The sequence below is a fragment of the Dipodomys merriami genome, unplaced genomic scaffold (genome assembly GCF_024711535.1).
Source record: "Dipodomys merriami isolate MVZ:Mamm:240054 unplaced genomic scaffold, mDipMer1.0.p SCAF_2, whole genome shotgun sequence".
Lineage (NCBI taxonomy): Eukaryota > Metazoa > Chordata > Mammalia > Rodentia > Heteromyidae > Dipodomys > Dipodomys merriami.
This window is the reverse complement of record NW_027203381.1, coordinates 17497568-17524746: the sequence shown is the minus strand read 5'-3', so window position 1 is coordinate 17524746 and position 27179 is coordinate 17497568. Positions and strand designations below refer to the sequence as shown.

At 38.9% G+C, this 27179-nt stretch overlaps 1 protein-coding gene and 1 pseudogene across 2 annotated transcripts in view; both read left to right on the top strand.

The window, feature by feature from the left end:
- Me2 (malic enzyme 2) overlaps positions 1–27179 on the top strand; it is a 63048-nt gene that overhangs the window by 8606 nt on the left and 27263 nt on the right. For both annotated transcript variants that reach the window (XM_070029133.1, XM_070029132.1), the window contains exons 2-9: positions 5986–6105; positions 14389–14522; positions 19258–19407; positions 20667–20742; positions 22590–22751; positions 23373–23476; positions 26552–26661; positions 26748–26845. In XM_070029133.1, coding sequence (XP_069885234.1) covers positions 5998–6105; positions 14389–14522; positions 19258–19407; positions 20667–20742; positions 22590–22751; positions 23373–23476; positions 26552–26661; positions 26748–26845 — 942 coding nt within the window. In that variant the 5' untranslated portion in view covers positions 5986–5997. The remainder of the gene's footprint in view (positions 1–5985; positions 6106–14388; positions 14523–19257; positions 19408–20666; positions 20743–22589; positions 22752–23372; positions 23477–26551; positions 26662–26747; positions 26846–27179) is intronic.
- Positions 8720–9794, top strand: LOC138831566 (SKA complex subunit 2-like; annotated as a pseudogene).

Sequence of the window (27179 nt, the reverse complement as noted above, 5' to 3'; positions counted from 1 at the left end):
GCATGCATGTACTAGTACTGGAGGTTGAAATCAGGGCCTTGTGCTCTCTACCACTTGAGCAGCCCTCCCACTTCTGGCTTTTTGGTTCATTAGGAGTAAGAATCTCAAGGATTTGTCTGCCTCTGGCTGTCTGGCTTCAAACCACAATCCTCAGATTTTAGTCTCTTGAATAGCTAGGATTACAGGCATAAGACACCTTTGTCTAGCCAAAATTAGAATTTTAAGTTACAAAACATGTACAGGTGATTGTTTTAAGTCCAGTAGAAATGTAGATAGAAAAATTGAAGTGAGCTAGGTGCTGGTGACTCACACCTGTATTTCTAGCTACTCAGGAGGCTGAGATCTGAGGATTGAAGTTCCAAGCTAGCCCAGGAAAGATACTTATCTCCAACTCACTACCAGAAAAACTGGAAGTGGAGCTGTGCTCAAGTGGTAGAGTACAAGCCTTGAGCAGAACAACTCAGGGACAGTGCCTAGGAATGGAACAAAACAAAAACAACACACCTTAAGTACCACCCTCCCCCCTCCAAAAAAAAAAAAAAAAACCAAGAATTTAAGTTTGGGAAATTAGGTAATCATTGAAATGTTGCCTTGAAAAATGGAACGTTGAAAGGAAGGAAGGGAAGGGAGGAGACATATGGAATAAAGAAGCACAACACAATCTGAAGGGCTGAAAAATTTGGGACAGGTAAGTGAAATCGGGCATGTCATTTTCTGCCTCTGACCCTTTCCTTCTCTCATTTAAGAGCTTTAAAGTAGTAGGGAGAAAAGACCAGAGGATTAAAGTAGATAATGTCTAATATTTGTAGTAGCTGTAGTTGTGCTTCAAGATCAGCCTGTATATATATGTAAAGCCACTCAGAGGAAAGTACCATTAAATTTAAGGTTTATATACTTGATTGTGTGTGTGTGTGTGTGTGTGTGTGTGTGTGTGTGTGTGTGTGTGTGTGTGTGTGTGTGTGTGTGTGTGTGTGTGTGTGTGTGTGTGTGTGTGTGTGTGTGTGTTGCTGTTCTGTTTTGGGAAGGAAGTTCTATAAAGGATATTTGGGTCATAATTACATATTGAAGTATTGGATGAAAAGTTTGGGTTTTGTTCCTGTTCTGGCACAAAGCTAAACCTCTTTTAAGAGTTTTGTGAGTGGCAGGAGTGTCCTTTATTATTCATGATGACTCCTTTTGACCGTCTCAGTTAATGCAAAAGAGGTCAGTTGGGGGTAGTTCCCCTTGGGAAGTTCACGGGCTGGTCTCTGTGAAGGTCTTAGTGAAGGCTCAGCCTCACCCTTGACTTCAGGAAAGGGCATTGTTAGTACACTCTAGAACAGGATTTCTTGAGCTTCTCCTCTCCAAACACACGAAAGTGCTGGTGTGCTCTACTCCCTCCCATAGACTGCCCCGTGTATCTCATCATCTAGCTATTGATCAGTATCCTTTCTATATATACTTTATAATAAAAATCATAGGCATAGTCGTATTTTTCCTTGAGTTTTGTGAACTGTCCCAGCAAATTGTCAGACCCCTTGGTGGAACCCATATACATAAGCTGGTTGGTTAGAAGTATAGGTGACAGCTGAAGTACAGGCAGCTTTGTGAGGCCGAGCCCTCAACCCTGTGTTCATTGGAGACAGGATCAGAATTGAATTCAATTATAGGACACTCCATTGCTCTCTGCTGGAGAATTGCTTAATCCTAAACCCTTGCATTTCTGTCTGGTCACAGAAATGGCTGTATAGTAAGAGAGAGGCCTCACAGAATTGTTGTCTAAAGTGTTTGTAGGACTATGTAAGAATTGTTGTCTGAAGTGTTTGTATGACTATGTAAGAGGCAATCTAAGAGGTACTTTCGCTGAGTTCTGCAAATTAATAAAAAGTCTCCCACCTTCCTCCTTAGTACCCTTTTTTGTAGTCACTTTATAATCATCATGGACTCAAAGAAAGAGAAAATTACTGATAAGCATCTGACAGTTTGCTAGGATCTTGAATTTGCTGCCAGACTGGGCTGCTAAAAAGACCTTGATGAAAAAAAATTTTTTTGAGTTGTTTATTTGAGCACATGCCTGAATTCCTGTCTCCTCAGGAGGCTGTGATCTGAGGTTCCAGAGCAACCCAAACAGAACAGTTGTATCTCAAGTGAATAGGAAAAGCTGGAAGTGGAGGTGTGACTTAAGTGGAAGAGCACTAGCCTTGAGTGAAAAAGCTAATCAAGAGAACAAAACTATGAGTTCAATCCCAGTACCACCACATACACAAAACATCGCTTGGTTGCTGATCTATGAATTGATATACTTATAGACCTAATTCAGAAATAATGCCACTATCATCCAGACCTGGGTGTGGTATGTGGGTGTATGTGCATGTGTGCATGCGTTCATGTGCGTGTAAAACACAGGTAGCAGATATTGTGCTTTTCAGATCACAGGAATCTGTAGCCTTTATTATTCTGGGCAGCAACATTTTTTGGTGATGACTAGTGAGTCACTACTTTACCATTGTGAGCCACAAGCATCTCTGGGCATGGATGTTTGTGCATGCAACCATATAAAAATGTAAAGACCTTTCTTGGGTCAAGGACTGAACAAAAACAAGCCACAAGCCCATCGTTGAGTGCCAAATGCCACTCCCATAACACAATATTGTTTTTCTCATAAAACAATACAGCTGAGCCGCTTTGAAGCCAAGGACTTGTCTGAGGATGCTATCTAAAGTATAGTGAACATTTTTCTTCATTAGAAAACCTATTGTGTCAGATTCTCCTATGGAAACATGAGAAGGGGGAAACTGTATATAACAATTCTGTACTATTTTTGTAACTTTTGTATAAATCTGGACATTGGGAAATTTTAAAAAGCTTATTTTAAAATCTTCCTTTAAAAGACTGATCTTCAGAGATATTTTTGGTGGAGGACTTTGATTTCTTATCTGCTAGATAGATGCTCTACCACTTGAATTACACCTCCAGCTCTTTTGCTTTTAATTAATTATTTTGATAGTCTTACTTTTTTTTTTTTTTGCTGACCTCAAATCAAGATTTTCCTACTTAATGCCTCCTGTACAGCTGAGATCATTGGCCAGCATACTTAATGCATCCTGTACAGCTGAGATCCTTGGCCAGCATACCTGGCTTATTTGTTGAAGTGGTTCTTCCTAACTTTATTGACCCACTATCCTTTTAGTCTTTGTCGTCTGAGTAGCTGGGAGTAAGTGGGATTATGTATGTAAGCCACAGTACCTACGGGCTTAGGGATTTCCTTTAGTTGGTTAAACTATATTTTGGATTTGGTTTTATAAACATAGTCTAATATATGTATTTTTTATTTTAATTTTTACTATAAAGGTGATATACAGAGGGGTTATAGTTATATGTCAGGTAAAGAGAACATTTCTTGGGCTGGGATGTAGCTCAGTGGCAAAGCGCTTGCCTAGCAAGTGCAATGTCCTGGGTTCGATCCCCAGTACCAAAAAAGAAAAGGCAAAAAAAAAAAGAGAGAACATTTTTTTATGGGATATGTTATTTTAAATTTTTATTGTTATTATAAAAGTAATGTACGGAAGGGTTACAGTTACTTAAAGAGTACATTTCTTATTGGACAGTGTCACCCCTTCCCTCACTCTCTCCCAGTTTTTCCCTTTCATCCCCACCCATAAGTTGTATAATTCATCTACAACATAATGTCCAATAAGTACCATTGCTGAATTTGTTCACCCTTTGTCTTTCCATTTAATATGTGTATTTGATTGTATTTATTTCTCTCTTGAAGTCTATTTCCAAATCACTTTGAAAGACAGGTTACATATGCACATATATGTTATATATATTATGTATATAATATGTAATATGTAACAGATATATGATATAATATATAATATGTAACATTTAAAATTATATATAATATATATTATATAACATATATGAGATACGATGTATACTACCCTGTAGTGTACATTGAGAGCAAGAACATATTTTATATGATTATCAAATTCAGAAAATTTTAAATTACATAAAATATAATCTCTACTGTCTTCAACATTTAAATTTTCTCAGTCATACTCTTTATAAAAAAAAAACATTTTCCCCCAATAATGTAGTCTAGTCCATGGTCAAGTTTTGTACTTAGTTATCATCTATTAAATTTTGATGAATTGCAATAGTTCTTTGTCTTTTGTGGCATTAATATTTTTGACAAAATAGGTCACTTGTTTTGTAGTATTTATTTCTAGATTTGGGGGAGAGGGGACAGGATATGCCAATATGAGGCTTGAACTCCAGGCCTTATGCTCTTCCTTACTGTTTTCACTCACGTTGAGGTTCTGCTGCTTGAGCCACAGCTTTGCTTCTGTTTTTTCCTGTTTGTTTTATCTAGTTAGTTGAAAATGAGAGACTCACAGACTTTTCTGCCCTGGCTGGTTTCGAACTCTTATCTCAGAGCTCAGCCTCATGAGTAGCTAGGATTGTAGGTGCAAGCCACCAGCTCCTGGCTCATGTCTTGATTCTTGATACTGTAAGTGGTCGTATTAAGCAATGCATTTATACGAAATATCTAGAAGAGGCAAATCCATAAATACAGTTGGGAAGGAGGCATGAGGAATATCTGTAATGGGAATATGTTTCCTTTTGTGTTATGAAGGTATTTTGGAAGTAGATGGAAGTGGCAACGGTAAACTGTTAAGAGCTTTGAAGCCAGGCCTGGTAGCCAAAGAGGCTGAAACAGGAGGATCTTGAGTTCAATGCCAGTCTAGAATATATAGTGAAACCTCACCTCAATAAAAATGTCAATGTCTGTGAATCATTTCCTTTAAAACAGTTGATTTTAAAATATATGAATTTTCTTCTTCTTCTTTTTTTCTTTTTCTTTTTTCTTGTTGGTCATGGGTCTTGAACTCTGTGCCTGGGCTCTGTCCCTGAGCTCTTCAGCTCAAGGCTAGCACTCTACCACTTTAGCCACAGCGCCACTTCTGGTTTTCTGGTGGTTGATTGGAGATAGTCTCAGGTAGTTTGAAGCCAGCCCAGGGAGGAAAATCCATGAGACTCTATTTCCAGCAAAATGACAAAAGTAGAGCAGTGGCTCAAATAGTAGAGCAAAAATGCAAAGAAGAGCCAAAAGTCCTGAGTTCAAGCCCCAGTACTGGCACCAATAAACAAATGTCTAGATTAAGATTTTTTGATAGCTTTTTGGCCCAAAATGTGTGTATTTTAGTTTTCCTGTCATTTTTTTCCTACTTCCAAACTGAACTCCCAGACTGTTTTGTTTTGGCCAGTACTGGGGCCTGAACTCAGGGATTTGAGTTCTTGTTCAGCTTTTTTGCTCAAGTGGAGCCAGGACTCATTAAAACTCCTGCCTGGTGCTGGTGGCTTACTCCTATAATCCTAGGTACTCAGGAGGCTGTGATCTGAGGATCCTGGTTTGAAGCCAGCTTGGGCAGAAAAGTCTGTGAGATTCTTACCTCCAATAAACTACTCAGAAATAAAAATGGAAGTGGTGCTGTGGCTCAAGTAGTAGAGTGTTAGCCCTTAGTAAAAGAAGCTCAGGGCCAGCATCTAGGCAAGCCCCAGGACCAAAAAAGGAAAAAACAAAACCAAAATACACTCTCCTTGACGTTCATTAAATGTTCATTTGTTTCTTAACATCTCTATTTATATTTATATTTATATATTTTCTCACATGAAGACATATACCTCACCACACTGGTGCAGTAAGAAGTTACATGTTAAAAAAAGAAGTTATATGTTTGGCACAGATTCTGGCATATGATAGGTGTAAATAGTAGCTGTGGTTAATGGCCCAGGAACTTAAGAGTGTTACGAAGAAAATTGAGCTTGCCTCTACCATCCCTGCCTTACAATTGCTACAGCCTGTGGAAGTATAAATGTGTTCTGAAACAGCATGGTCTCTCAGGGAAAGATGAGCATTCTAAACTTGCTTTTGAAAACTGACAGACAATGCACATGCAGTTCTTTGTTTCCTCACTGGTTTATTTGCTTTCTCTGAAGGTGAAAGAAAACATGTTTTCCCGGTTAAGAGTAGCCACCTCTCCATGTACTTTGGCATGCCGTCGTCTGCACCGGAAAGAGAAAGGCAAGCCACTCATGTTGAACCCAAGAACGAACAAGGTTGGTAACATCCATGCCAGCGCAGACTTTCCTTCCTTCTGGTAAAGGTTTGATAAGGAAGACTGCTAGGTATTTGATAGCTTTATACCGAAAGTTTTCAGCGCCATTTGCTTTCTTTACATAAACTTTTCATATTCCCTTTGAAAAAAAACATAGCTACTTTATGTCTCCTAAATTTCATACTTCACAATGTTAGCTAACAGAAAAGACTCAACTGCGAAGCAAAATACCACCAACTATGAATAGCACTGTAACCAGGTTTTGTGTTGGGTTTTTCTGGTTGTTTTTCTTGGGCAGGATATGGTATTTTTACATTTACTGAGCTTGTAGCATACTCAGTATGGGCCAACCAGTTAGGTCTTTGGAGGGTGGGGTCAAAATTGTGAAAGGAGCCTCCACCCAGCTTACTAAACAAAAATCCTCTCACATAATAATTTTGCTCAATGAATGGGTAATGGCTTCAAAGACAAAAGTCCTTTGACTTTTTTTTTTTAATTTTTATTTCGTTGTACTGGTCCAGGGAGCACTGTCCTTGAGCTTTTGTACTCAAGACTAGTCTCTGACACTTGAGCCCAGCTCCACTTCTGGGTTTTTGATAGTTAATTAGAGATAAGAGTCTCATGGACTTTCCTGACTAGGCTGACTTTGCACTATGATCCTCAGATTTCAGCTTTTAGGATTATAGGCACGAACCACCAGTGCCTGGCTTAACTCTATTACCATTCCTAGGATAGGAGTGATAGGAAATGTTAAGACCCAGTCATGAGTTTATCTATTTTTTATTTTTTTTTACTTGGACTCAGCAGCAGATTTCTCTATTTTTAATGGCAATATTAGGTAGTAAATATAATGACTGTGAGTAGTTTCTTTTTTTTTTTTTTTCTGAAACAGTGTTTTACCATGTATCCCAGACTGGCCTTGAATTTGTGATCCTCCTGCCTTAGCATCCTATGTGGTAGGATTACAGGTATGAACTGCCATGCTAAGTTGTTAAATAGAATAGTTAAGAGGGTTGGTTTTTGCATCTTTACAGCCGGCTTCTGGTTCCAGCTCTTTTTTGCTATGTGACTGGGCATCTATATACGTTCTCTTAACTTACCTGAAGTCATCTGAAAATTGACAAGATAAATTAGCTCCCCCTTAGTGATATTTTCTGGGTACTGAGTAAAATAAAGTCTTTGACATGCTTAGTTAGCATAGTTTAGGCCAACAAGAAGAAATGTGTCCAGAGATCACACGGAAGACCACATCTTTGCATTTCTGGTACTTTGCACAGACTCAGCAGATACCTAGTGACTTATATGAAGCTTAATCAAAGGTATCTTTATCCCCCTCTTGTTTTTGCCTCACTTTCCAGATTTTGCTTGTTCTTCAACATGCAGTTCATTCCAAATCCAGGCCTGAGAATGGAGTTCAGTGGTGGCCCATTTTCTTACAATGCTTGAGACCCTGCATTCAATCCCATCAACATATACTCACAACTAGTAGGGGTATTTCACACTGCAGTAGACTGCAATGGTTGCTCGCTTCTCTGAAACTCTTAACCAATTTTATCTTCCTGTTTCTATGGCAAGTAATCTATATGGTTATTTTGTATTTAGCTGTTATTTATGTTTCCATGAATTTATCTCTTCTTGATTTAGGTTCCATTGGACGTAGTACAGTTCGAATACTTTATGTCTTTGTCAATATCTTGGGTTTAGTAGACATTTCTTAAATGTGTTGTTTTTATTTATTGTTTACTTATTTTACTTAAAACCTATTGCAGGGATTTAGTGGCTATAAGGAATATATAAAGTATATTAAGTGAGAAATTTCTAGGAGGATAACCTAAATGCATTATATAGTACTTCTATAAAAAGATTTTCAATTTACAGGTCAAGGATTCCTTGGAGATTTACCATGTTAAGAAATCAGGTTTGTACTTCACAGACTGTAAACTGAATTAATAACTTCTTATGTATTTATGTATCTTATTTTAAAGAGTTTGTTGCTGCTATAATTAGTAAAAAGGCAAGATTGAATTCTGAACCTTTTTGATGTGTCTGTAATCCCTCTGTATTAAAGGTATACTTGTGATAATGCTTGTAATAACTTTAGCATTAAAAATGTGTCATTCATTTACATTACATTCACTGTTGTATAACCACCCCTGTTGTGGAGTTTTAGAACTGCTTTATAGCAGTGCAGCAAATATATAATAATTTAATGTTATTTTTAGCACAGACTTAAAGCTTGTAAAGGTACTAAGTGACATCTTTTGTGCATTAATGATCCCTCCATCAGACAGGAAATCCCAGGCATTTTAAATGGAGGTTATTATGATTATAACTGTAAAACTATTTGTGTGATGACAGGATGGGCCAGCTCCAGTTATGTACATAGCCTCCCCAACACCTCCCGCTCCTCCTTCTCCCCCCTCCCCCCACCCCAAATGTTCTTCATTTTCTTTCAACTCCTCTATTCTTTGAATTGGCTGCAAGAGAGAAGCCAGAGTTTTGGTTGATAATGTGATGTGTTGGTTCTGTAGGAGTCCTTCTGAAATTAAAAAAGAAATGGAACACTATTAACAACAGTCAGTAATTCTCAAATTTCTCCTGCCATTTAAATTCTTTATTTTTCCAGTTGCTCCCATAATAATAATGAACATTTCTTTTAAGCAAAATATCATTGTCAAGATGTAAGGCTGTGGAACTATTAAACATGGAGGCGGAGGTCAATAAGCTGGAACTCATGTTCCAGAAAGCTGATTCTGACCTGGATTACATTCAGTACTGGCTGGAATATGAAATCAAGGCTAAACACCCTGATTCAGCAGGCAAGAAAAATCCAGTTACCCTTTTAAAGGAATTGACAGCCTTAAAGTCTCGATATCAAACCTTGTATGCACGTTTTAAGCCAGTCGTTGTTGAGCAGAAAGAGACCAAGAACCGCATTTGTACTACTTTGAATAAGACCATGACCATGATAAAAGCATACAGACCTGGAGTTGTCACCATTGACTGAAGAAGAGAAAACTGTGACAGAGCAATTAAAACCTCACATGCCAGATTTATGATGAAATGAAATTTTAAAAGAGAACTCTAATGAAGAAGATAAAATTCCACAGCAAAATGACAACTGGAGGTGGGGTATTAGTAAAGGAGTGGAAGTTTGGCTTGAGTGACAGGGGAGGATAAAAAAGGCCAAATAATATATGAATGTATTTCAGCCAAAAGGATTGAATGGGGAAAAAAGGATTGAATGGGGAAAAATATAAATGTACACACACACACACACACACACACACACACACACACACACTCTAAATGTACACACACACACACACACACACACACACACACACGAAAAAAGGCCAAATAATATATGAATGTATTTCAGCCAAAAGGATTGAATGGGGAAAAATATAAATGTAAACACACACACACACACACACACACACACACACACACACACACACACACACACACACACACACACACACACACACACACACACACACACACACACACACACACACACACACACACACACACACACACACACACGATGTAAGGCTGTGAAGGGATCCTACTACAGGTTCTAGTTTATTTTAGCCAGAGCTTTGTATCTTAAAGGACTTCATTTGGAATAACAAAACTGTAGATTGCTAGAACTAAAAGCACTCAGTATTCAAATCATTAATTTAATTGGAGAAGTGTTAAGTGCTCTGTGGAGTAGGGAATGTCAGCCCCAGAATATTTAAGGACTTGCTCCTTTTGTATCTTGTCTAGAGCTTTTGTTTTCTAATTCCCACCTCTGTGGGTGTTTTGTTTGTTCAACTTCTCTAATAGTTACAAAGCAGAAGAAAAATTTGAGTTAGTTTACTTACACAAATAATATGATTAGTAAATATGACTATCATTCAGTATATCATCATCTGTTTTCATTTTACTATCATCTCCATAAAATTCAGGATTTAAATTGCAGTGTATAATTTCATATGCCATTTTACCACTAGGAAAAATAGGAATATATTTCCATGATGCTTAATGTAATATTATGGCTGCATATTAGTTTAGTAGATAGATTTGGAACCAGAGAGACTATTGGGAGTCCCACCAGTCTTTGACCCTTTGCTGGCTTTATAATCATGACTCTAGTGATAATCTCTTTGAACCTATAGCTAATGGTGTAAATGTTGTCCCTTCAAAATTCATACATTGAAAATTTTTTCCCCTGAAACTGATGGTATTGGCAGTTCTATATTTGTATATAGTAGCTAGTTCATGGAGGTTCCACATGGGATTTTAATGTCCTTCAGAAAGTGACCCATCCAGATGCCGGTGGTTCATGCCAATATTGCAAACTAGTCATACGGTGGAGATCTGAGGATCTCAGTTTGAAGCCAGCCCAGGCAGGAAAGTCTGTGAGACTCCTATCTCCAATTAAGCACTAAGAAGCTGGAAGTAAAACTCAAATGGTGGAGTGCTGTCTTTGAGCAAAATGGTCAGCAGCCATGCTCAGGTCCTAAGTTCAAGTCCTAGGAACAGCACATGTACACACACACACACACAGGAACAGTGCTCAGGTCCTAAATTCAAGTCCTAGGAACAGCATGTGCACACACACACACACACACACACACACACACACAAACACACTCATGAACAGTGTTCAGGTCCTAAGTTCAAGTCCTAGGAACAGTATGTGCACACACACACACACACACACACACTCAGGAACAATGCTCAGGTCCTAAGTTCAAGTCCTAGGAACAGCATGTGCATGCGTACACACACATACACACATACACAGGAACAGTGCTCAGGTCCTAAGTTCAAGTCCTAGGAACAGCGCATGTGCCACACGCACGTGTGCATGTGCACACACACCCCAAGAGAGTTATCCTGATCCTTCCAGTGCATGGAGAAAACAAGATGTCTTCCCTGAGGAATGGTTCCTCCCCAGTCACTAAATCTGCTGACTCATTGACACTTTCCTGTCTTTGATAATGTGAATTGTGTTTGTTTTTTTCTGTCAGTCAGGGGGCTTGAACTCAGGGCCTGGTTGCTGTCCTGAGCTCTTTTCTTCAAGGATAGTGCTCTACCACTTTGAGCCACAGCTCTACTATTTTCCTGTCTTTGAAATTGTAAGGAGTAAAATTTTGTTTCTAAACTTCCCAATATTATGTTTGTTATACCAGCCTAATGGACTAGGGCAGACCTCAGGTCTTCCTCTATATTGTTGCATATAAAAAGGGAAACTGTAAAGATGCACTATGTCCTGGTATTCTCTTTAGGTGATGTTGTATTTTAATAAGTCATTACTCTACTATTGAGGAGTACTAGTTCCAATTTTGGCACTGTAAGTCATGTTAGCAGTTTTGTAAGTATTCGGCAATTTCCTGATCCCAGACAGATTATTCTAACTTCACATAGGAGGAAAAGAAAGGCCTCTTAATTGCCCACTAGCATGCTTCAAAAACATCTGAGATGATCAACTTAAATAAGAAAAGCTATATTTTGGCTCATAGTTCCAGAAGTTTCAGTCCATGATCTGGCTGTGCTGCTTTGGGACCTCATCATGGCAGAGAGCACAGGATGGAGCAAAGCTGTTCTCCTCATGGGTCAGGAAAAAGATGCCAGTGTGCCATTGTCTGTCATGGCCATTTACCCAGTGACTTGAAGACCTTCCAAAAGGCCCTGTCTCTCTAGCACTCTGCCACCCACTAGCATCACTCCAGGGAACAAACCTTCAGCACCTGGGCCTTTGAGGGTCACGTAAGGTCTAAGCTAAAGCATTCTGCCCTGATCTCAAAAACCTCGTAAGTTTATCTCACAGTGCAAGGTGCATTCTGTCTCCAGGAGTCTGAAGTTTTACTTATCCTAACATTGCTTCAAAGTCCATGTCCAAAGCCTTCTTTAGGACCCAGAACAAACACAGCTGTGAGCTTCTCTGAAAGTCACATACTCCCAAAGTATACAATGGCAAAACGAATCTAACTGTTTCAAAAGACAGAAATAGAAAGGAGGGGTTGGACCAAAGCAAGACTCAACAAGACAGATAGCAAACCCTTCATCCAGCGCACACTGGGTATGATGTGGCATCCCAGGGGCCTGGGTGTCTCCCCCACCCCTCCCCCGTGGCCTTGCATTCTGCCTGCAGCTTTCTTCAGAAGATAGTACTTGCTGGCATCTTCATTGCAGCTTTAGCTTCACCTTCAGACCCACATTCTGGCCTGTCAGGGGTCCTTGCAGGACGCTGCTAATGCGACTGGAAGCCCCCATGGTCCTGTAACTTACAAGCCTGCAAACCCAGCATTATGCAGGGAGCTCCAAGGCCTTGCAGATACTAAGTACAAGTAAATTGTGGGAGTTTTTTTTCCCCCTTCCTCCTCTTCTGCCCTGCTCCCTTAAATCCCTGCAGGGCCTCCCTCTTTTTTTTTTTTTAATAGGAACTTGATACTTACGATCCTGCCTCCTCCTCCCAAGTTCTGGGATTACAGGCAAGCACTATAATTTCTGGCTTCCTACAGTGGTATTCCTGAACTATTTCTTTTTTTTGGGGGGGGGGTCCGGTCATGGGGCCTGAACTCTGGGCCTGGGCACTGTCCCTCAGCTCTTCAGCTCAAAGCTAGCGCTCTACCACTTGAGCCACAGCACCACTTCCGGCTTTTTTCTTTTTGCTTATGTGGTGCTGAGGAATCGAACCCAGGGCCTCAGGCATGCAAGGCAAGCGCTCTACCACTGAGCCACCTTCCCAGCCCCTGAACTATTTCTTTTAAGTCTTTATGCCTACTATGTGTATATGGTGAAGTCTCTCGGTGGTTAGTTTGGTGGTCAGCTTGTGATTAGAGAGTAAAATGTCTAGAACCTGAACTAGAACCAGTCAGTCTTCCACAGTCTGTGTGTATGTATGTGTTCAGATATACCTCTAGTACTTAGCTGCCTAAATTTGTGATGACAAATCAGCCTTCACATCCTCCTTGCACAGAGCCTGAGGCTTAGCCAGAGGTGGGAGCTTAGGCCTCTCCAGTATTTCCTGGACAGGGCCATAGATCGTGCCATATGGATTGCCCAGAATACCTTCCAGCTTTTCAAAGCCCCACCCTACAGGCATCCAGTTCCATAAGCTTTTCCTGCTCAGCTTTTTGGTTAGTTTATTGTCTACTTCCTGTGTCATCCATGCAGCTGCCATACTAACATATTGCCTGTGATTATTTTCCAAGCTCTTTGGAGATTAGAACCCTTGTTAGCACCCAGAGAGCTATGAGACAGGCAAGGTAAAACAGCACTATAGGAGTGATCTACAAGAAAACATCAGACAAGTCAAATCATAACATTGCCCTGGGCATAGGACTTTGCAAAAACTCCAGTCCTTTCTTCCTACTGCATTGACTCACTCCCAGGCTGTTCATTTTCAATGGTCATTGGTTTTCAAGGCTACTTTGGAATAGGAAAGGTAGCCTTTGGTTAATTTCCAGAGTTCCGAAAAACAGTTGACCCTGATCATTTGGCCAGTGTGTCTGTCCCCTTATGGAGGAAAGGATTTCCAGGAATTCATACAACAGCAATTTTGCTGACACCATTTTTTTTAAAACAAAAGAATTTGCTCTGCAGTTGAAAAATGGAAATTGAAGATTTTCTTCTGACATTATTGATTTTAACAATATTTTATTGGTTTAATTTATAATATGTTACATGCATCTGTGTAGAATATATAGTCTTGTGTGAGTTTTTCTGAAAATAAAATGGGTTAACAGGAGTGTGCTTTGATTTACAGCTTTTTTCTTAACAGTGATTCTCAATGATCTTTCTAATACTGTACATATATATATATATATATACAAACACATATATCTTAGCTATTATAATGGTATTTCATGGTATGAATATATCATAGGTTTCTTACAGCATAATTGGTGTACTTGTAGTAAATTTGTAACAGCCAAGAGAACTAGACACAGTGTCACTAACTTCTATATGTGCTTTTTTTTCCTGTGTCTATTTGTCTGAGATGACTAGTGATCATATTGTTTGACAGAAGAAAATCTTCATTAAAATTTGAAGAACACTTCAAAACTGTCTTCCAAAAGCCTAGGTTAGATTTCCAGTAATTGTATTTATGAGAGTAATTTTTTCCAGTTTCATCAATCCTGGATATTATGGATCTTATAAATTCTGAAAATCTTAGCAAATGGATTTTGTTGATTTTTAAATTTGCAGTTAGATGACATTTTAAAGGACAATGCCATTGGTACTAGAGTAAATAACCTTAATCCTTGCATTTTTTTTCTTTTAGGGAATGGCATTTACATTACAGGAACGACAAATGCTTGGTCTTCAAGGACTTTTACCTCCTAAAATAGAGACACAAGATATCCAAGCCTTACGATTTCATAAAAACTTGAAAAAAATGACCAGCCCTTTGGAAAAGTAAGAGTTGATTGATGTTTTTGTTTTTTTATTGCTATTCTGATGAGAAAATTTGGGACTAATATTGCTGATAGGGCATGAAAAATATATAATCTAATAATGTTTGATTTTTTTTTATGTTCGATTTTTTTGTGTGTGTGGCAGGACTAAGGTTTGAACTTAGGTCCCCCCTCTTGCTAGGTAAACACTATTATTTGGGCCACATCTCTAGTCCAGTTGACTAGTCCTTTTTTCCTCTCTCTCCCTCTCTTCCTTCTTTTCCTTTTCTTTTTCTTTTTCTTTTTCTTTTTCCTTGTCCTTCCTAACTTGCTCGGCTGGCACTCTACCATTTGAGCCACACCTCCAGCCTGGCTTTTTACTGATTTGGAGGTGGAATCTTACAGACTTTTCTGCCCTGGATTCAAACCAGGAACCTCTTGATCTCTGCTTTCTTTCTTTCTTTCTTTCTTTCTTTTTGTCGGTTATGGGGCTTAAACTCAGCTTGGGCACTGTCCCTCAGCTCTTCAGCTTAAGGCTGAAGAGCCACAGCACCACTTCCTCTTGATCTCTACTTTCTGAGTAGCTTAGGGTGGCAGGTTGCAGACACTAGCACCTGGCATGACTGCTACTTTAGTGAGTTATTCCCTCTTGTTCACTATTATAAAACTTAACAGGAGTCAGTTTTTATGATAACAATAAAAGCAAGAAACATCACCATTTTACACCACTTTATTTCATGACTTGAATCATTTGCATGTGTATAAGAAGTGATCTTGTATATCACAAAGTGATCTCCATGTGTGTAAAGTGGGTGATAGAGTTCTGGAGACTGAGAAGACAAAGGATGAGGGGCTGCAACTGCTGAGGGCCTTTGTGGAGACTGCAAAGCCTTCAGGTGATATGGGACATCACGGAGTGGGGCTCACAAAAGATGGCCAAACTGGCTTTTTAAAATTCTACTAATTTTAATTTATTTGTTATTCTATGTCAGTAAAGGAATTTGAACTTGGGGACTCATGCTTGCTAGGCAAGTACTCTGCCACTTGAGCCAAGCTGGCTTTTTAACTAGACCCACTCCTGATAACAGATCTACACTATCATAACCCACTAATATATGAAAAGATTGATCCATTCACAAAGGCAAAATCCTCATGACCCAATTACCTCCCAAAGGCTCCATCTCCAAATACTGCGGACATTTGGGGATACAGGTTCTAGCACGTGATATGTGGCAAACACATTCAAATCCAGTCATGTATAACCTTGCATTCTAGATGCTCAAAACAGTTATGCTCTGTTTTTAGTGTGAAATACCTTGAGACAAATGCACATTCAGAGGGAACCTGGCCCAAGTCAGGAAATCAGAATCCCTGGGGAAGTGATGCTTGAACTGGAGTTTATGAGGTCTCATCGTACCTGATACCTTGATTTTCTTTTTGACACAGATATGAAAGTCAGCTAAGATTTAGAATGACTGTGGCTGGATAGAGTTGGCAAGGGGTTAGGAAGAACTACCAGGATATGATGTGAAGTTGAGCATGGTTAGATGAGTAGAAATACGATGTTGATTTGGGCTTAAGAGTTTGCTGGGCTGGAACAGTGCTATATTGTTTTATTTACTCACTAATTCATTCCGGGCACTCCTGTGCTAGGGGATACAGTTGAGTATTTCCATCAGGATGTTCACTTGCTGGTGGGAGAGAAAGACACTGTGGAAGAATACCGCAGTAATACAAAGATGTGAAAGTTTGTAACTGATAACAGCAGTGACAGACCGAATGAGAAAACCGGTCCTAAGATCCAGAGTGGGAAGTGAAGATGAGCTGGAAGGGAAGTGATTGACCAGAAAGAAACAAAGTGATTAAAGAGCTAGAAATCCAGATCCCTCAACAACTAGAAAGTAAAGGTATCATAGCACCAGCTAACTGGTGAAGGGTTGTGATCACAGAGTTGAATAAAGGCTTTTTGTCATTTCTGAGCTTTCATAATCTTGAGCAGGAACCAGTGCCAGAGGCTCTGGTTCCTAGCCGCTCAAGAGGCCGAGATCTAAGGACCCAAGTTCGAAACCAGCCTGGCCAGACAAATTCGAAAGACTCTTATCTCCAATTAACCACCAAAAAGCTAGAAATGAGGATGTGGCTCAAATGATTGAGTGCTAGCTTTAAGTGGGGAAAAAAAGAAGCAAGAGTGTGAGGACATTAGTTCACGCACCAGCATTAGCACAAAATAAAAAGGAAAGGAAAAGCTGGAAGAGGGAGAGAATGTGTGTGAGTGTGTGCATATCCCGGAAGGGGTAAAAGTGATAACAGCAAGGAAGTCCAAAAATTGTACAACTTCTCTCTGTCACATGCCTGATGGGCCATGTGTTCTTTCCTTAACACTTCTGCTATCGCTTCCATCTTAATAGCCCAGTTCATTAGTGCCCTATAGTTGGCAGGAATCTTCTTCCCTTTAATTACTATCTTTTGATGTCATTTCTGCCCCCCAGGAGCTATGTAGAACATACAATTCATGGTTTAATGGTTCTCTTATTTATTCACTGAATCTTTTCATACTAGTCAGATGTCACTTTGCTAGCTCTGGGAAATAATACAAGTATAACTTACAATGTAAGTCATTGTAAGTCAGCTTATGATGGAGTTACATAAACTGATCATGAATTGAAAATATTACAATTTGAAGATGTATTCAGTGCACTCAACCTATCACATATCATAGCCTAGCATCACAGTCCACGGTAGAGTACTGATTATTGACCCTCCTGATTGCATGAGTGACAGCTGTGGCTCTCTACAGCTGCCCAGCATCCAGAGAGAATATGATGCTACAGGAACATTTTTAATTCAGAGTGCAGTCACGCCTCCCTCCACAGGGGATTGGATCCCGGGTTCCCTTTTCCTCTCCCCACACTAAAATCAATAAATGCTCCAGTTCTTTGTATAAAATGGCATCATATTTGCATGTAATTTACATACACCTTCCAATGTATACATAGCCCTCATGATGGCTCAGTGTATGATTTTTTTAACTTCGTGATAGTGTAAAATTAATGCAAAGTTGAATGAAGAAGAGAGTAGGGTATTGTGCAACCTGAACATAGGAAAATCTGACATGTATGTATGCATGTATGCATGCGTGTATGTATGTATTGAGAGTGGCTGCATTAGAAGACATGACAATGGGATTACACCTGGACAGAGGTGGTCATCAGGTACAGCATCTCCAGGGTCAGAGTTGTGGTATAGTTGAGGAAATGAAGACTCAAACCAATACAGAAAAAAGTGAGGCTGGGATGTAAACAGAGATCTTATTAAGTGTTATAGCAACTTGATTTTATTTACTGTATTTTATTTTACTGTACTGAAAACCACTTAAGGAGAATAGAAATGATGACAGTAAGTGTTTTTGTGTGTGACTGCACTAGTCCTTAGGCTTGAATTTAGGGCCTGCACACTGTCCCTGATCTTTTGTGGCTAAAGCCAGCTCTCTACCACTCGAACCACAGCTTCCCTCCCAATTTTTTGGTGGTTAATTGGAGATAGGAGTCTCATGGACTTCCTTGCCAGGGCTGACTTTGAAATGTGATCCTCAGATCTCAGCCTCCTAATGAGCCACTGATGCCTGGGACAGTTAATGTTGTTAAGAGTGGATTCGACTAGGGAAGAAGACTGGTTAGAAGATTCTTGTGGAATTGCAGATGAGAAATGATGGTGGCTTCAAATGAATGTGGTAGAAGGAAATGAATATATTTGAGAGATATTGGGTAGGTAGACTCTGTAGGCCCTGGTGATTTGCTGGATTAGGGAAGGGGAGGATAAGAGGGGAAGAAATGAAGAATAGACTGACTTTAGGTTTCCCACTGATCTGAGACTGACTTTAGGTTTCCCACTGATCTGAAGATAGAACAAAAAATATGGAAGGAAAGATAATAAGACTGTTTTAGACACACTTAATTCAAGATCAGAACTGGTTTTCAAGCCAATATTAACTGTTCTTCATTATAGAACTTTATTTTGTAAAAGAAGTTGATTATATATCCGTACCTATGTGCTCCGTGTAGCTCTTACAATGCTTAAAACTCCACTGGATTGTAAACTTCTCAGAAGGGATGACTTTTTATGTCATTGGAATTCAGAATAGTGCCTGGCACAGTTAATGTTTAGTCAATATTTGGATAAGTTTTACTTCATTTTGCTTCCTGATTCACATATCAGCCTTCTTGATGGTTCCTTCTGTAAGGGTAAGGCCCCATGGTGCTCTTTGCATTTTTTAAGAGTGTTGTACAGAGCCTTACTCTCTGCAAGGGTTGGCAAACTTGAGCTGTGTGTCTCTTGTTTTCTTCATTGTCATCTACCATTTAAGTACATATATTTTTGCTAATTTATGGTTAAGTACAAAGTAGTTATAATTTATAGTTTGAGTATACTTTGGTGGGTACATAGATGGGGAGGTAAGCTTACTTTTAGACATTAAGGTTAACTTTTGGGGGGTCCGGTCGTGGGGCCTGAACTCTGGGTCTGGGCGCTGTCCCTCAGCTCTTTAGCTCAAGGCTAGCGCTCTACCACTTGAGTCACAGCACCACTTCCGGGATTTTTCTTTTTTGCTTATGTGGTTCTGAGGAATCAAACCCAGGGCCTCAGGCATGCAAGGCAAGTGCTCTACCACTGAGCCAACTTCCCAGCCCTAAGGTTAACTTTTGAAAGCCAATTTTTTTTTAATGTGATGAAGGCTGACTCATTTTTGTTCTTAATTTCAGATACATTTATATAATGGGAATACAAGAAAGAAATGAGAAACTGTTTTACCGAATACTACAGGATGATATTGAAAGTCTAATGCCAATTGTATACACACCCACAGTTGGTCTTGCCTGTTCCCAGTATGGGCACATCTTTAGAAGACCTAAGTAAGGCTTATTAAAAATATATACATATATATGTATAAATATATAAATATATGAATGTGTAAGAACAATAATTCGGTAGCACCTAGATTTTTCTGGGTTAATAGTTTTATCTCAGCTATATATTTTACAAAAGCTTAATGTGGGTTAAAAGAGATTGGTAAAAACCCTGTGTGTTCATATCTTTTATTTTTGTGCAAGCAACACAATTCAAAAAAAGTTTTACAAATTGGAAAAAATTAGCAGTTTATGCCTATTCTTCTTTAAGGAATTGTGTCTTTTTTTAATATCTTTACTTTCCCCACAAAAGGATCTTAATTCTGGTGGCAGATTTCCTATCATTATCATTAAGATCTTTTATCTGAGCCAATCCTGGGGCTTGAACTTAAGGCCTAGGCACTGTCCCTGAGATTTTGTGCTCAAGGGTTGCTTTCTATCACTGAGTCACAGCTCCACTCCAGCTGGACTTGACTTTTTTTTAAAAGCTCATCAGATGATTATATACCCTGAGAACAACTGCTGAGACAATACTGATTTGGGCTACAGTAATGATGCCACAGTTCAGATGCCACTGAACAAAGTAAATACAAGGATTAGTTCAGAAGCAGTAGAGTCCACGGGGACCATTGCTGCCTGACAACTCTGGATCCTACGTTTTCTCTCTGCCCTTCTTTTTCTTCCTCTTCCTCTGCCCTTTTTGAAATCTAGATGATCTCAGAACAGTATGCTATATTTTAACTTTTCCTTACCTGTCCTTAACAATGTATACTTCAAAACAGTGTGTTAAAGATGATAAACATATACTTTTGATTTGTTGAATTGTAATAGTAATAAATTTAAACAATTTTTCACTTCTTCCTGATGCTTCAACTATGTCATCTTTTTCACTTTTCAGTTTCAGTGAGTTTTAGTAGTAGTTTGCTTGGCAATATTCTGCTTCCTTATATTTGGTGGTCTGCCTTTATTATTTTTTACTGGAAGAGTATTAAGTTTATTTGTCCATGTGATACGGATACAATTCTTGGTAAAATGATTCCATCATTTAATAATAGTCTTTGTTTTAGCTACTATGTAAACAATATAATTACAATTTGAAGTAGTTGAAAAGTGTTGGAAACAAAGCAGTGTGACATAGTTAAATCTGTTTGGGAAATATACTATGTCTTGTTTTATTAAAATATCTAAGAATTCCAGTTATGGACAAGAACTTAGAAACAAACAAAACTGTCATGAAATGCAAAGGTGTTTTTGTTCTGTTGCAGGGGATTATTTATTTCAATCTCAGACAGAGGTCATGTTAGATCAATTGTGGATAACTGGCCAGAAAATCATGTTAAGGTACTAATAGCACAACCCTCCTTTTCACAATGTTTTCTTTGTCCTTGTAAGTTACCTCTAAATATCCAAGAACAGCTTTTCATTGTTGCTCTGATATATGCACTTGTACATGCAGACTTATGCTTTGTGACAGGCAGAGATGGGTAATAGTAATAGTTGTAAAATGTTTTACTGGTGTTTGATGTCACTCTAAGAATAAAATTGAAGCTTTTCAAAAGGCGAACCTGAACAGTCACTAACACTCCAGTATCCTGCTCCTGTCTCACTAATTACTTTAAGTAAAGAAAAATAGATTAAAATGCCATGAAAACTGTTATTCTGCAATAAATACTTTTTAAAGCAAGAGTTAAATGTAGCAATATAAAACCCCTGGCCAATATGGCTGTTTTTCATGGAGTAAAATATAATAGCGTACTTCAAGATCTTTGGTGGGGTACTGGTGGCTCATGCCTATAATCGTAGCTGCTCAGAAAACAGATCTGAGAATCTGCCTAGTTCGAATTCTGCCCAAGCAGATAAATCCAAGACTTTTATCTTCAATTAGCCAGCAAAAAGCTGAACATAGAAGTATGGCTTAAGTTGTAGAGTGACAGTCTTAAGCAAAATTAGCTAAGGGAAAGAAAGGCCAAGGCTTTGAGTTCAAGTCCCAGTACCAGTGCACATGCGCACGTGTACACACACACACAGACACACAGACACACACACACACACACACACACACACACACACACACACACACACACACACACACACACACACACACACACACACTACCTGCTACCTTTTGTAGGCTTTTGTGTTTATTATAGGCAGTAATCTTACTTGCTTACTTGCCTTCCTTACCAAGTAGATACAGATGGAGAATCATTAGTTCAGATAATCTAGAAAAAATTGGTAAGATAAATGAACTCGGGGTATTGTCTTAAATTTTTATATGTAGGTATGTAGTTTTTAATCCTACATCTTTTTCTCCTTTACTCTTAATAGTGCTTTTCTTATTTGTGTTGTTATTATATTGTTGTAGGACACTATTAGTTTCTAAACTTAATTTTTTATTATGGTAATCTCTTCTTTGAGAGAATTTTGTTCACTTCTCTCATATTAATCTTCCTGAAAGTATTTGGTATTTAAATATTGATCTTTCAGTCAGAATCATATCTGTTTACAAGCCAAAGCCAAGGAAGTCAAATCTAGTTAATACCACCTCCTCTTCATCCCCATACTCTGGAGAGCTTTATATGTAGATGCTCTGCCACTTGAGCCATGCCTCCAGTCCTATTTTGCTTTTGGTTATATTTTGAGTAGGGATTCATATTTATGTGTAGGGGCCTGGACTATAATCCTATTTATGCTTCCCATGTAGTTGGGGTGACAGGCATGCTCCACCACATCCAGCTTTTTGTTGGTTGAGATGGAGTCTTGAAAACCTTTTACCTTTGGAGCAAGGAATGTGACTTAGTGGTAGAATTGTTGCCTAGTATGCACAATGCATTCCTCAGTACCACATAAATAAAAAATAAATCCAATTAATAAGAGAAAAAAATTAAAATTAAAAAGAAATCTTTTACCCAAGCTGGCTTCAGACCACAATTCTCCATCTCTACTTCGCTAGTAGTCAGGATTACAGGTGTGAGCCATTGCATTTAGCATAACTTTTTAAAATTAATATATCAAAATAGGCAGATCTCCTAGATTAAGTGTGCTTCATAGGTTTACATTGGAAGTTAACTGAGAACTATTTTTAAAAGTGAGAGTGAAAATACATGGAAAAAAATGTATTTCTTTAATGCCTCATTGTTGAGTAAATGTAATTTGCTGTGTTTTATTTTGTCTTATTTGTAATTAAGGCTGTTGTGGTGACTGATGGCGAGAGAATTCTGGGTCTTGGAGATTTGGGTGTCTATGGAATGGGAATTCCAGTAGGAAAGCTTTGCCTCTATACCGCTTGCGCAGGAATACGTCCTGAGAGATGCTTGCCTGTGTGTATTGACGTGGGGACTGACAACAAAGTGAGTCATACATATCTTTGATCTTCCTCTTGGAATTCTTAAAAATTACATTCTGGCTGGGTGCTGGTGGCTCATGACTGTATTCCTAACTCCTCTCATCAGTCTGAGGTCTAATCATCACAGTTTAGAGCCCAAGTAGAAGTCTGTGAGACTCTCTATTTCTAATTAACCTGTAAAAAGCCAGGAGTAGAACTGTGATTTAAATAGTAGAGTACCAGCTCTGAGCAAATAAGCCAAGCAAGAGTGTGAGGCCCTCAGTTCAAGTCCAGAACATACACCAATATTCATACAAACAATAGAAAATTAAGCTATTTATACTTTCTAGAATGATTACAAGTTTTGTATGTTTAATAATATAATAAAATATTTTATTTTTATTTTTCTTTCTTTTTTTTGGGGGGGGGGGTTGGTCGTGGGGCCTGAACTCTGGGCCTGGGCGCTGTCCCTCAGCTCTTCAGCTCAAGGCTAGCGCTCTACCACTTCAGCCTTTTTTTTTCTTTTTGCTTATGTGCTGCTGAGGAGTTGAACCCAGGGCCTCATGCATGCAAGGCAAGCACTCTACCATTGAGCCACCTTCCCAGCCCCTAAAAGGTTTTATTTTTCCACTGGTTTCTTTTATAGGCACTATTAAAAGATCCATTTTACATGGGCTTATATCAGAAACGAGATCGTTCGCAGCTTTATGATGATCTGATTGATGAGTTTATGAAAGCAATTACTGATAGGTAAGTTTAAAAGTTGTAAGTATGTCATAGATATAAAGGCACCTTTAACTGTGGAGAGGGGCTGTAATTTGTTTTATATTTCTTTATGTTCTATGAAGATAAGCAGATCAATATTCAAAATTTAGGGACTTGGATTTTTAACTATTCAATGAGATGGGCCAGTAGTCGGTGGTAGTTCTGTTCTGCCTTGCCTTCTAGAGTTTTTTCAGACATCTGAAGAGCCTACACTCACCTCTCCTGGCAGACCCTCACATCTCCATCCTTTGTTGGCCTAGGACTCCCAGTTGAGCCCACCACTCCTCAGAAGCTCTCCTGCATTTTTGTGTTGTAAATTCTCAGACCATTTAGTCCTCCTTTCTACCTCTTTGTAGTGTCCAACCAGTTTATCTTGCCTCCTGTGTTCTCACTTATTCCCCTTGACTACTAGGAAATCTTTACTTGCTCTTCCAACTTTCTCTTTTCTTCTGCCATTTTCACTGGCTTTTCTTGCTCTTTTTCATTCAGAGTGGATGAATACATAGTCTTGTTTTTGAGCTATGTAAACTGAATATCTTGCTAGGGATTAAATCCCAGGGCTGCATACTTGCTAGGCAAGAGCTATATGCCTGAACTGCAACCGCACACACACACACACACACACACACACACACACACTTAGGACCTCTAGACACACACACACACACACACACACACACACACACACACAGGACCTCTAGACACACACACACACACACACACACACACACACACACACGACACACATGACACATATTTGTTAGGACCTCTAGACATGGGACTTCCAAACCCATGTCAACTCACTTCCATAGTTCTGCATCTCTTAACAGCTGGAATCTTCAGTTGAGATATTCTGTTGCTACTCCATTTTCATGTCTTTTTTTAAATATATATTTTTTATTGTAAAGATACTTACAATGGGGTTACAGTTACACGAGTAAGGTACTGAGTACATCTCCTATTGAGCATTGTTACCCCCTCCTTTGTTTTTTCCCTACCATAACCTTCCCTTCTACCTCCCCAACTTCTGCCTCCCCCCCCCCGCCCAGTTGTAAAGTTCATTTTCAACATAGCGTCTTGTATATATCATTGTTATAATAGATCCACCTATATTCTTGTTTCAGCATTTTGTTATTTCCCTTCCCCTTCCCAAATTAGAAAAATGTATATAGAGGGTGCCGGGTACCAGAATCAAAAGATTCCACATAGAGCTCCCCTGTGACCCAGCAATCCCACTTTGGGGCATTTACCCAAACGATCACAAACAAGGCCATACTAAAGCTACCAGCACAACTATGTTTATCGCAGCATTATTCACCATAGCCAAGATATGGAACCAACCAGATGCCCCTCAGTAGATTAATTGATCAAGAAAATATGATATATAGAATGGCACTACCCCATTTGTTAGGAAGTGGAAAGACTTAGAAAAAAATTATATTAAGTGAAGTAAGCCAGGCCCAAAGAAACATAGGTCCCATGGTTTCCCTTATTTGCAATAACTAGTATACATCTAGGACAAGCATATATAAGATGATGCTAAATGAAATGAACCCCAAGATAGGGACACATGAGGTTTTATCTTTGTTGCTGTTGTTTTTAATGTACTATGTGATTTTTGTTCTTTTTGTTACTTTTGTATGTTCTTCCCCCATAGTATAACCCCTGTTTTCACTGTATTTAATTCTGGTGCCCTACATCTTATATACACATTTTCATGTCTTAAACTGGATTCTTCCCCTTTCCAAACAGCCTACTTCCATATTCCCCACCACTGTCAATAGTGCTTATAGTCACCCTATAGACAAACTTTTGATATTGGTGCTGTCTTTGACTCTTCTCCACCAACCACACATGTATTCAGAGATTGCTCAAATCTAGTTGGCACTATACATTTCTTTGCAAATGATGTCATATTCTTTCTAATGGATGGGTAAAATTATATATAAATATATATATATATATATATATACATATATACATACCACATTTTTTTGGTCCATTCATCCAGTAAGGAGCATTTGGGCTATCCATATTTTGGTTATAGGGAAGAGTACAGCAATGAGCATGGCTGTGCAAATGTGTAAATAGCTTTACTGTATCCTGGATTTGTAATCTTTTGGATAAATGGTATTGCTGGATCACTGGGTAGTTCTGTGTTTAGTTTTCTTTAGAAATCTTCAAGCTGTTTTCCACAGTGGTTGTATCAGTTTACCTTCCCACCAGCCGTGTATTAGGTCTCCTTTCCTCCCACATCTGTCCCAGCCTCTCATGTCATTTGTATTCTTGATGATGGCCATCCTGACTGGGATGAGATGGAATCTCAGTGTTTTTTTCTTTTTTAACTTTTTATTGTTACTATAAAGGTGATATACAGTGGGGTTATGGTCACATAGGTCAGGTGAAGAGTGCATTTCTTTTTGAACAATATCACCCCTTCCCTTGTTCTCTCCCAGTTTTTCCCTCCCATCCCTACCCACAAACAGTGTTGTTTTGGTTTGTGTTTCCTTTATGGCCAGAGATGTTGAGCATTTTTTCTTGTGTCTATTCTATTGGTCAGTTTTACTTCATCCTCTTAAGAAGTCTCTGTTTAACTTGTTGCCCACTTATGAGTGGAGACTAGAAGGCCAACGTGGGCAGAAAAGTTGATGACAGCCCATGTCCTTGGAAGGAAACTGGCTGTGGGGCACATGCCTGTAATTCCAGCCACAAAAGAAGCCTCCAATAGCACATTGTGGCTCAGACATAAGCCTGGGAGCCTGGATGGGAAACTAGATTCTGTCTAAAACTAATGATAGTGAAAAACAGGGCTAAAGGTGTGGCTCAGCAGTGTCTAGCCGGCTTAGAAAACAAGAGTCTCTGAATCAAACCCTAGTTCTACCACAAGAAAGGAAAAGGGAGAAGAGAGAGGGAGGGGGAAGGAAGGAAAGTATGTGAAGGGGGGTGAGAGAGAGAGAGAGAGAGAGAGAGAGAGAAGGAGAAGAAAGAACATATTAGACAGAAAATCTGTTTAACAGTGGTATTTTCAATACTTACCATTATGAGTTTTCTTGTTTTTAGATATGGACGGAACATACTCATTCAGTTTGAAGACTTTGGAAATCACAATGCATTCAGGTTCTTAAGAAAATATCGAGAAAAATATTGTACCTTCAATGATGATATTCAAGGTAAAAAAGGGAAGCTAAGTTTCTGATTCTTACATTTTAAACATTTATAATATACGTTAAAAAATTAAATTTGTTTTTCTTTATAGGGACAGCTGCAGTTGCTCTAGCAGGTCTTCTTGCAGCCCAAAAAGTTATCAATAAGCCAATCTCAGAGCATAAAATCCTATTTCTTGGAGCAGGAGAGGTGAGTGTTATAAGCTTGTTAAAACTTAAAACTAATGTTCTTCAGAATTGATGTTTATAATAAAGAAGTTGGGGGTATGAATTCAGTACCTCTTTTTCATTTTGTTGGGTTTTTGTTTTGTGCCAATACAAGGGCATGAATTCATCAGCTGGTTCTGTTCCTTAGCGTTTTGGTCCATTGCTAATACTCTACCACCTGAGCCACAGCTTCCACTTCCACCTTTTTTGGGGGGGAAGTGACTAATTGGAGATAGGAGTCTCATGGAAAGTGGAGCGGTAGCTCACATGGTAGAGCACTGTCCTGAGCAATAAAGCTCACAGAGTCTCAGGGCTGG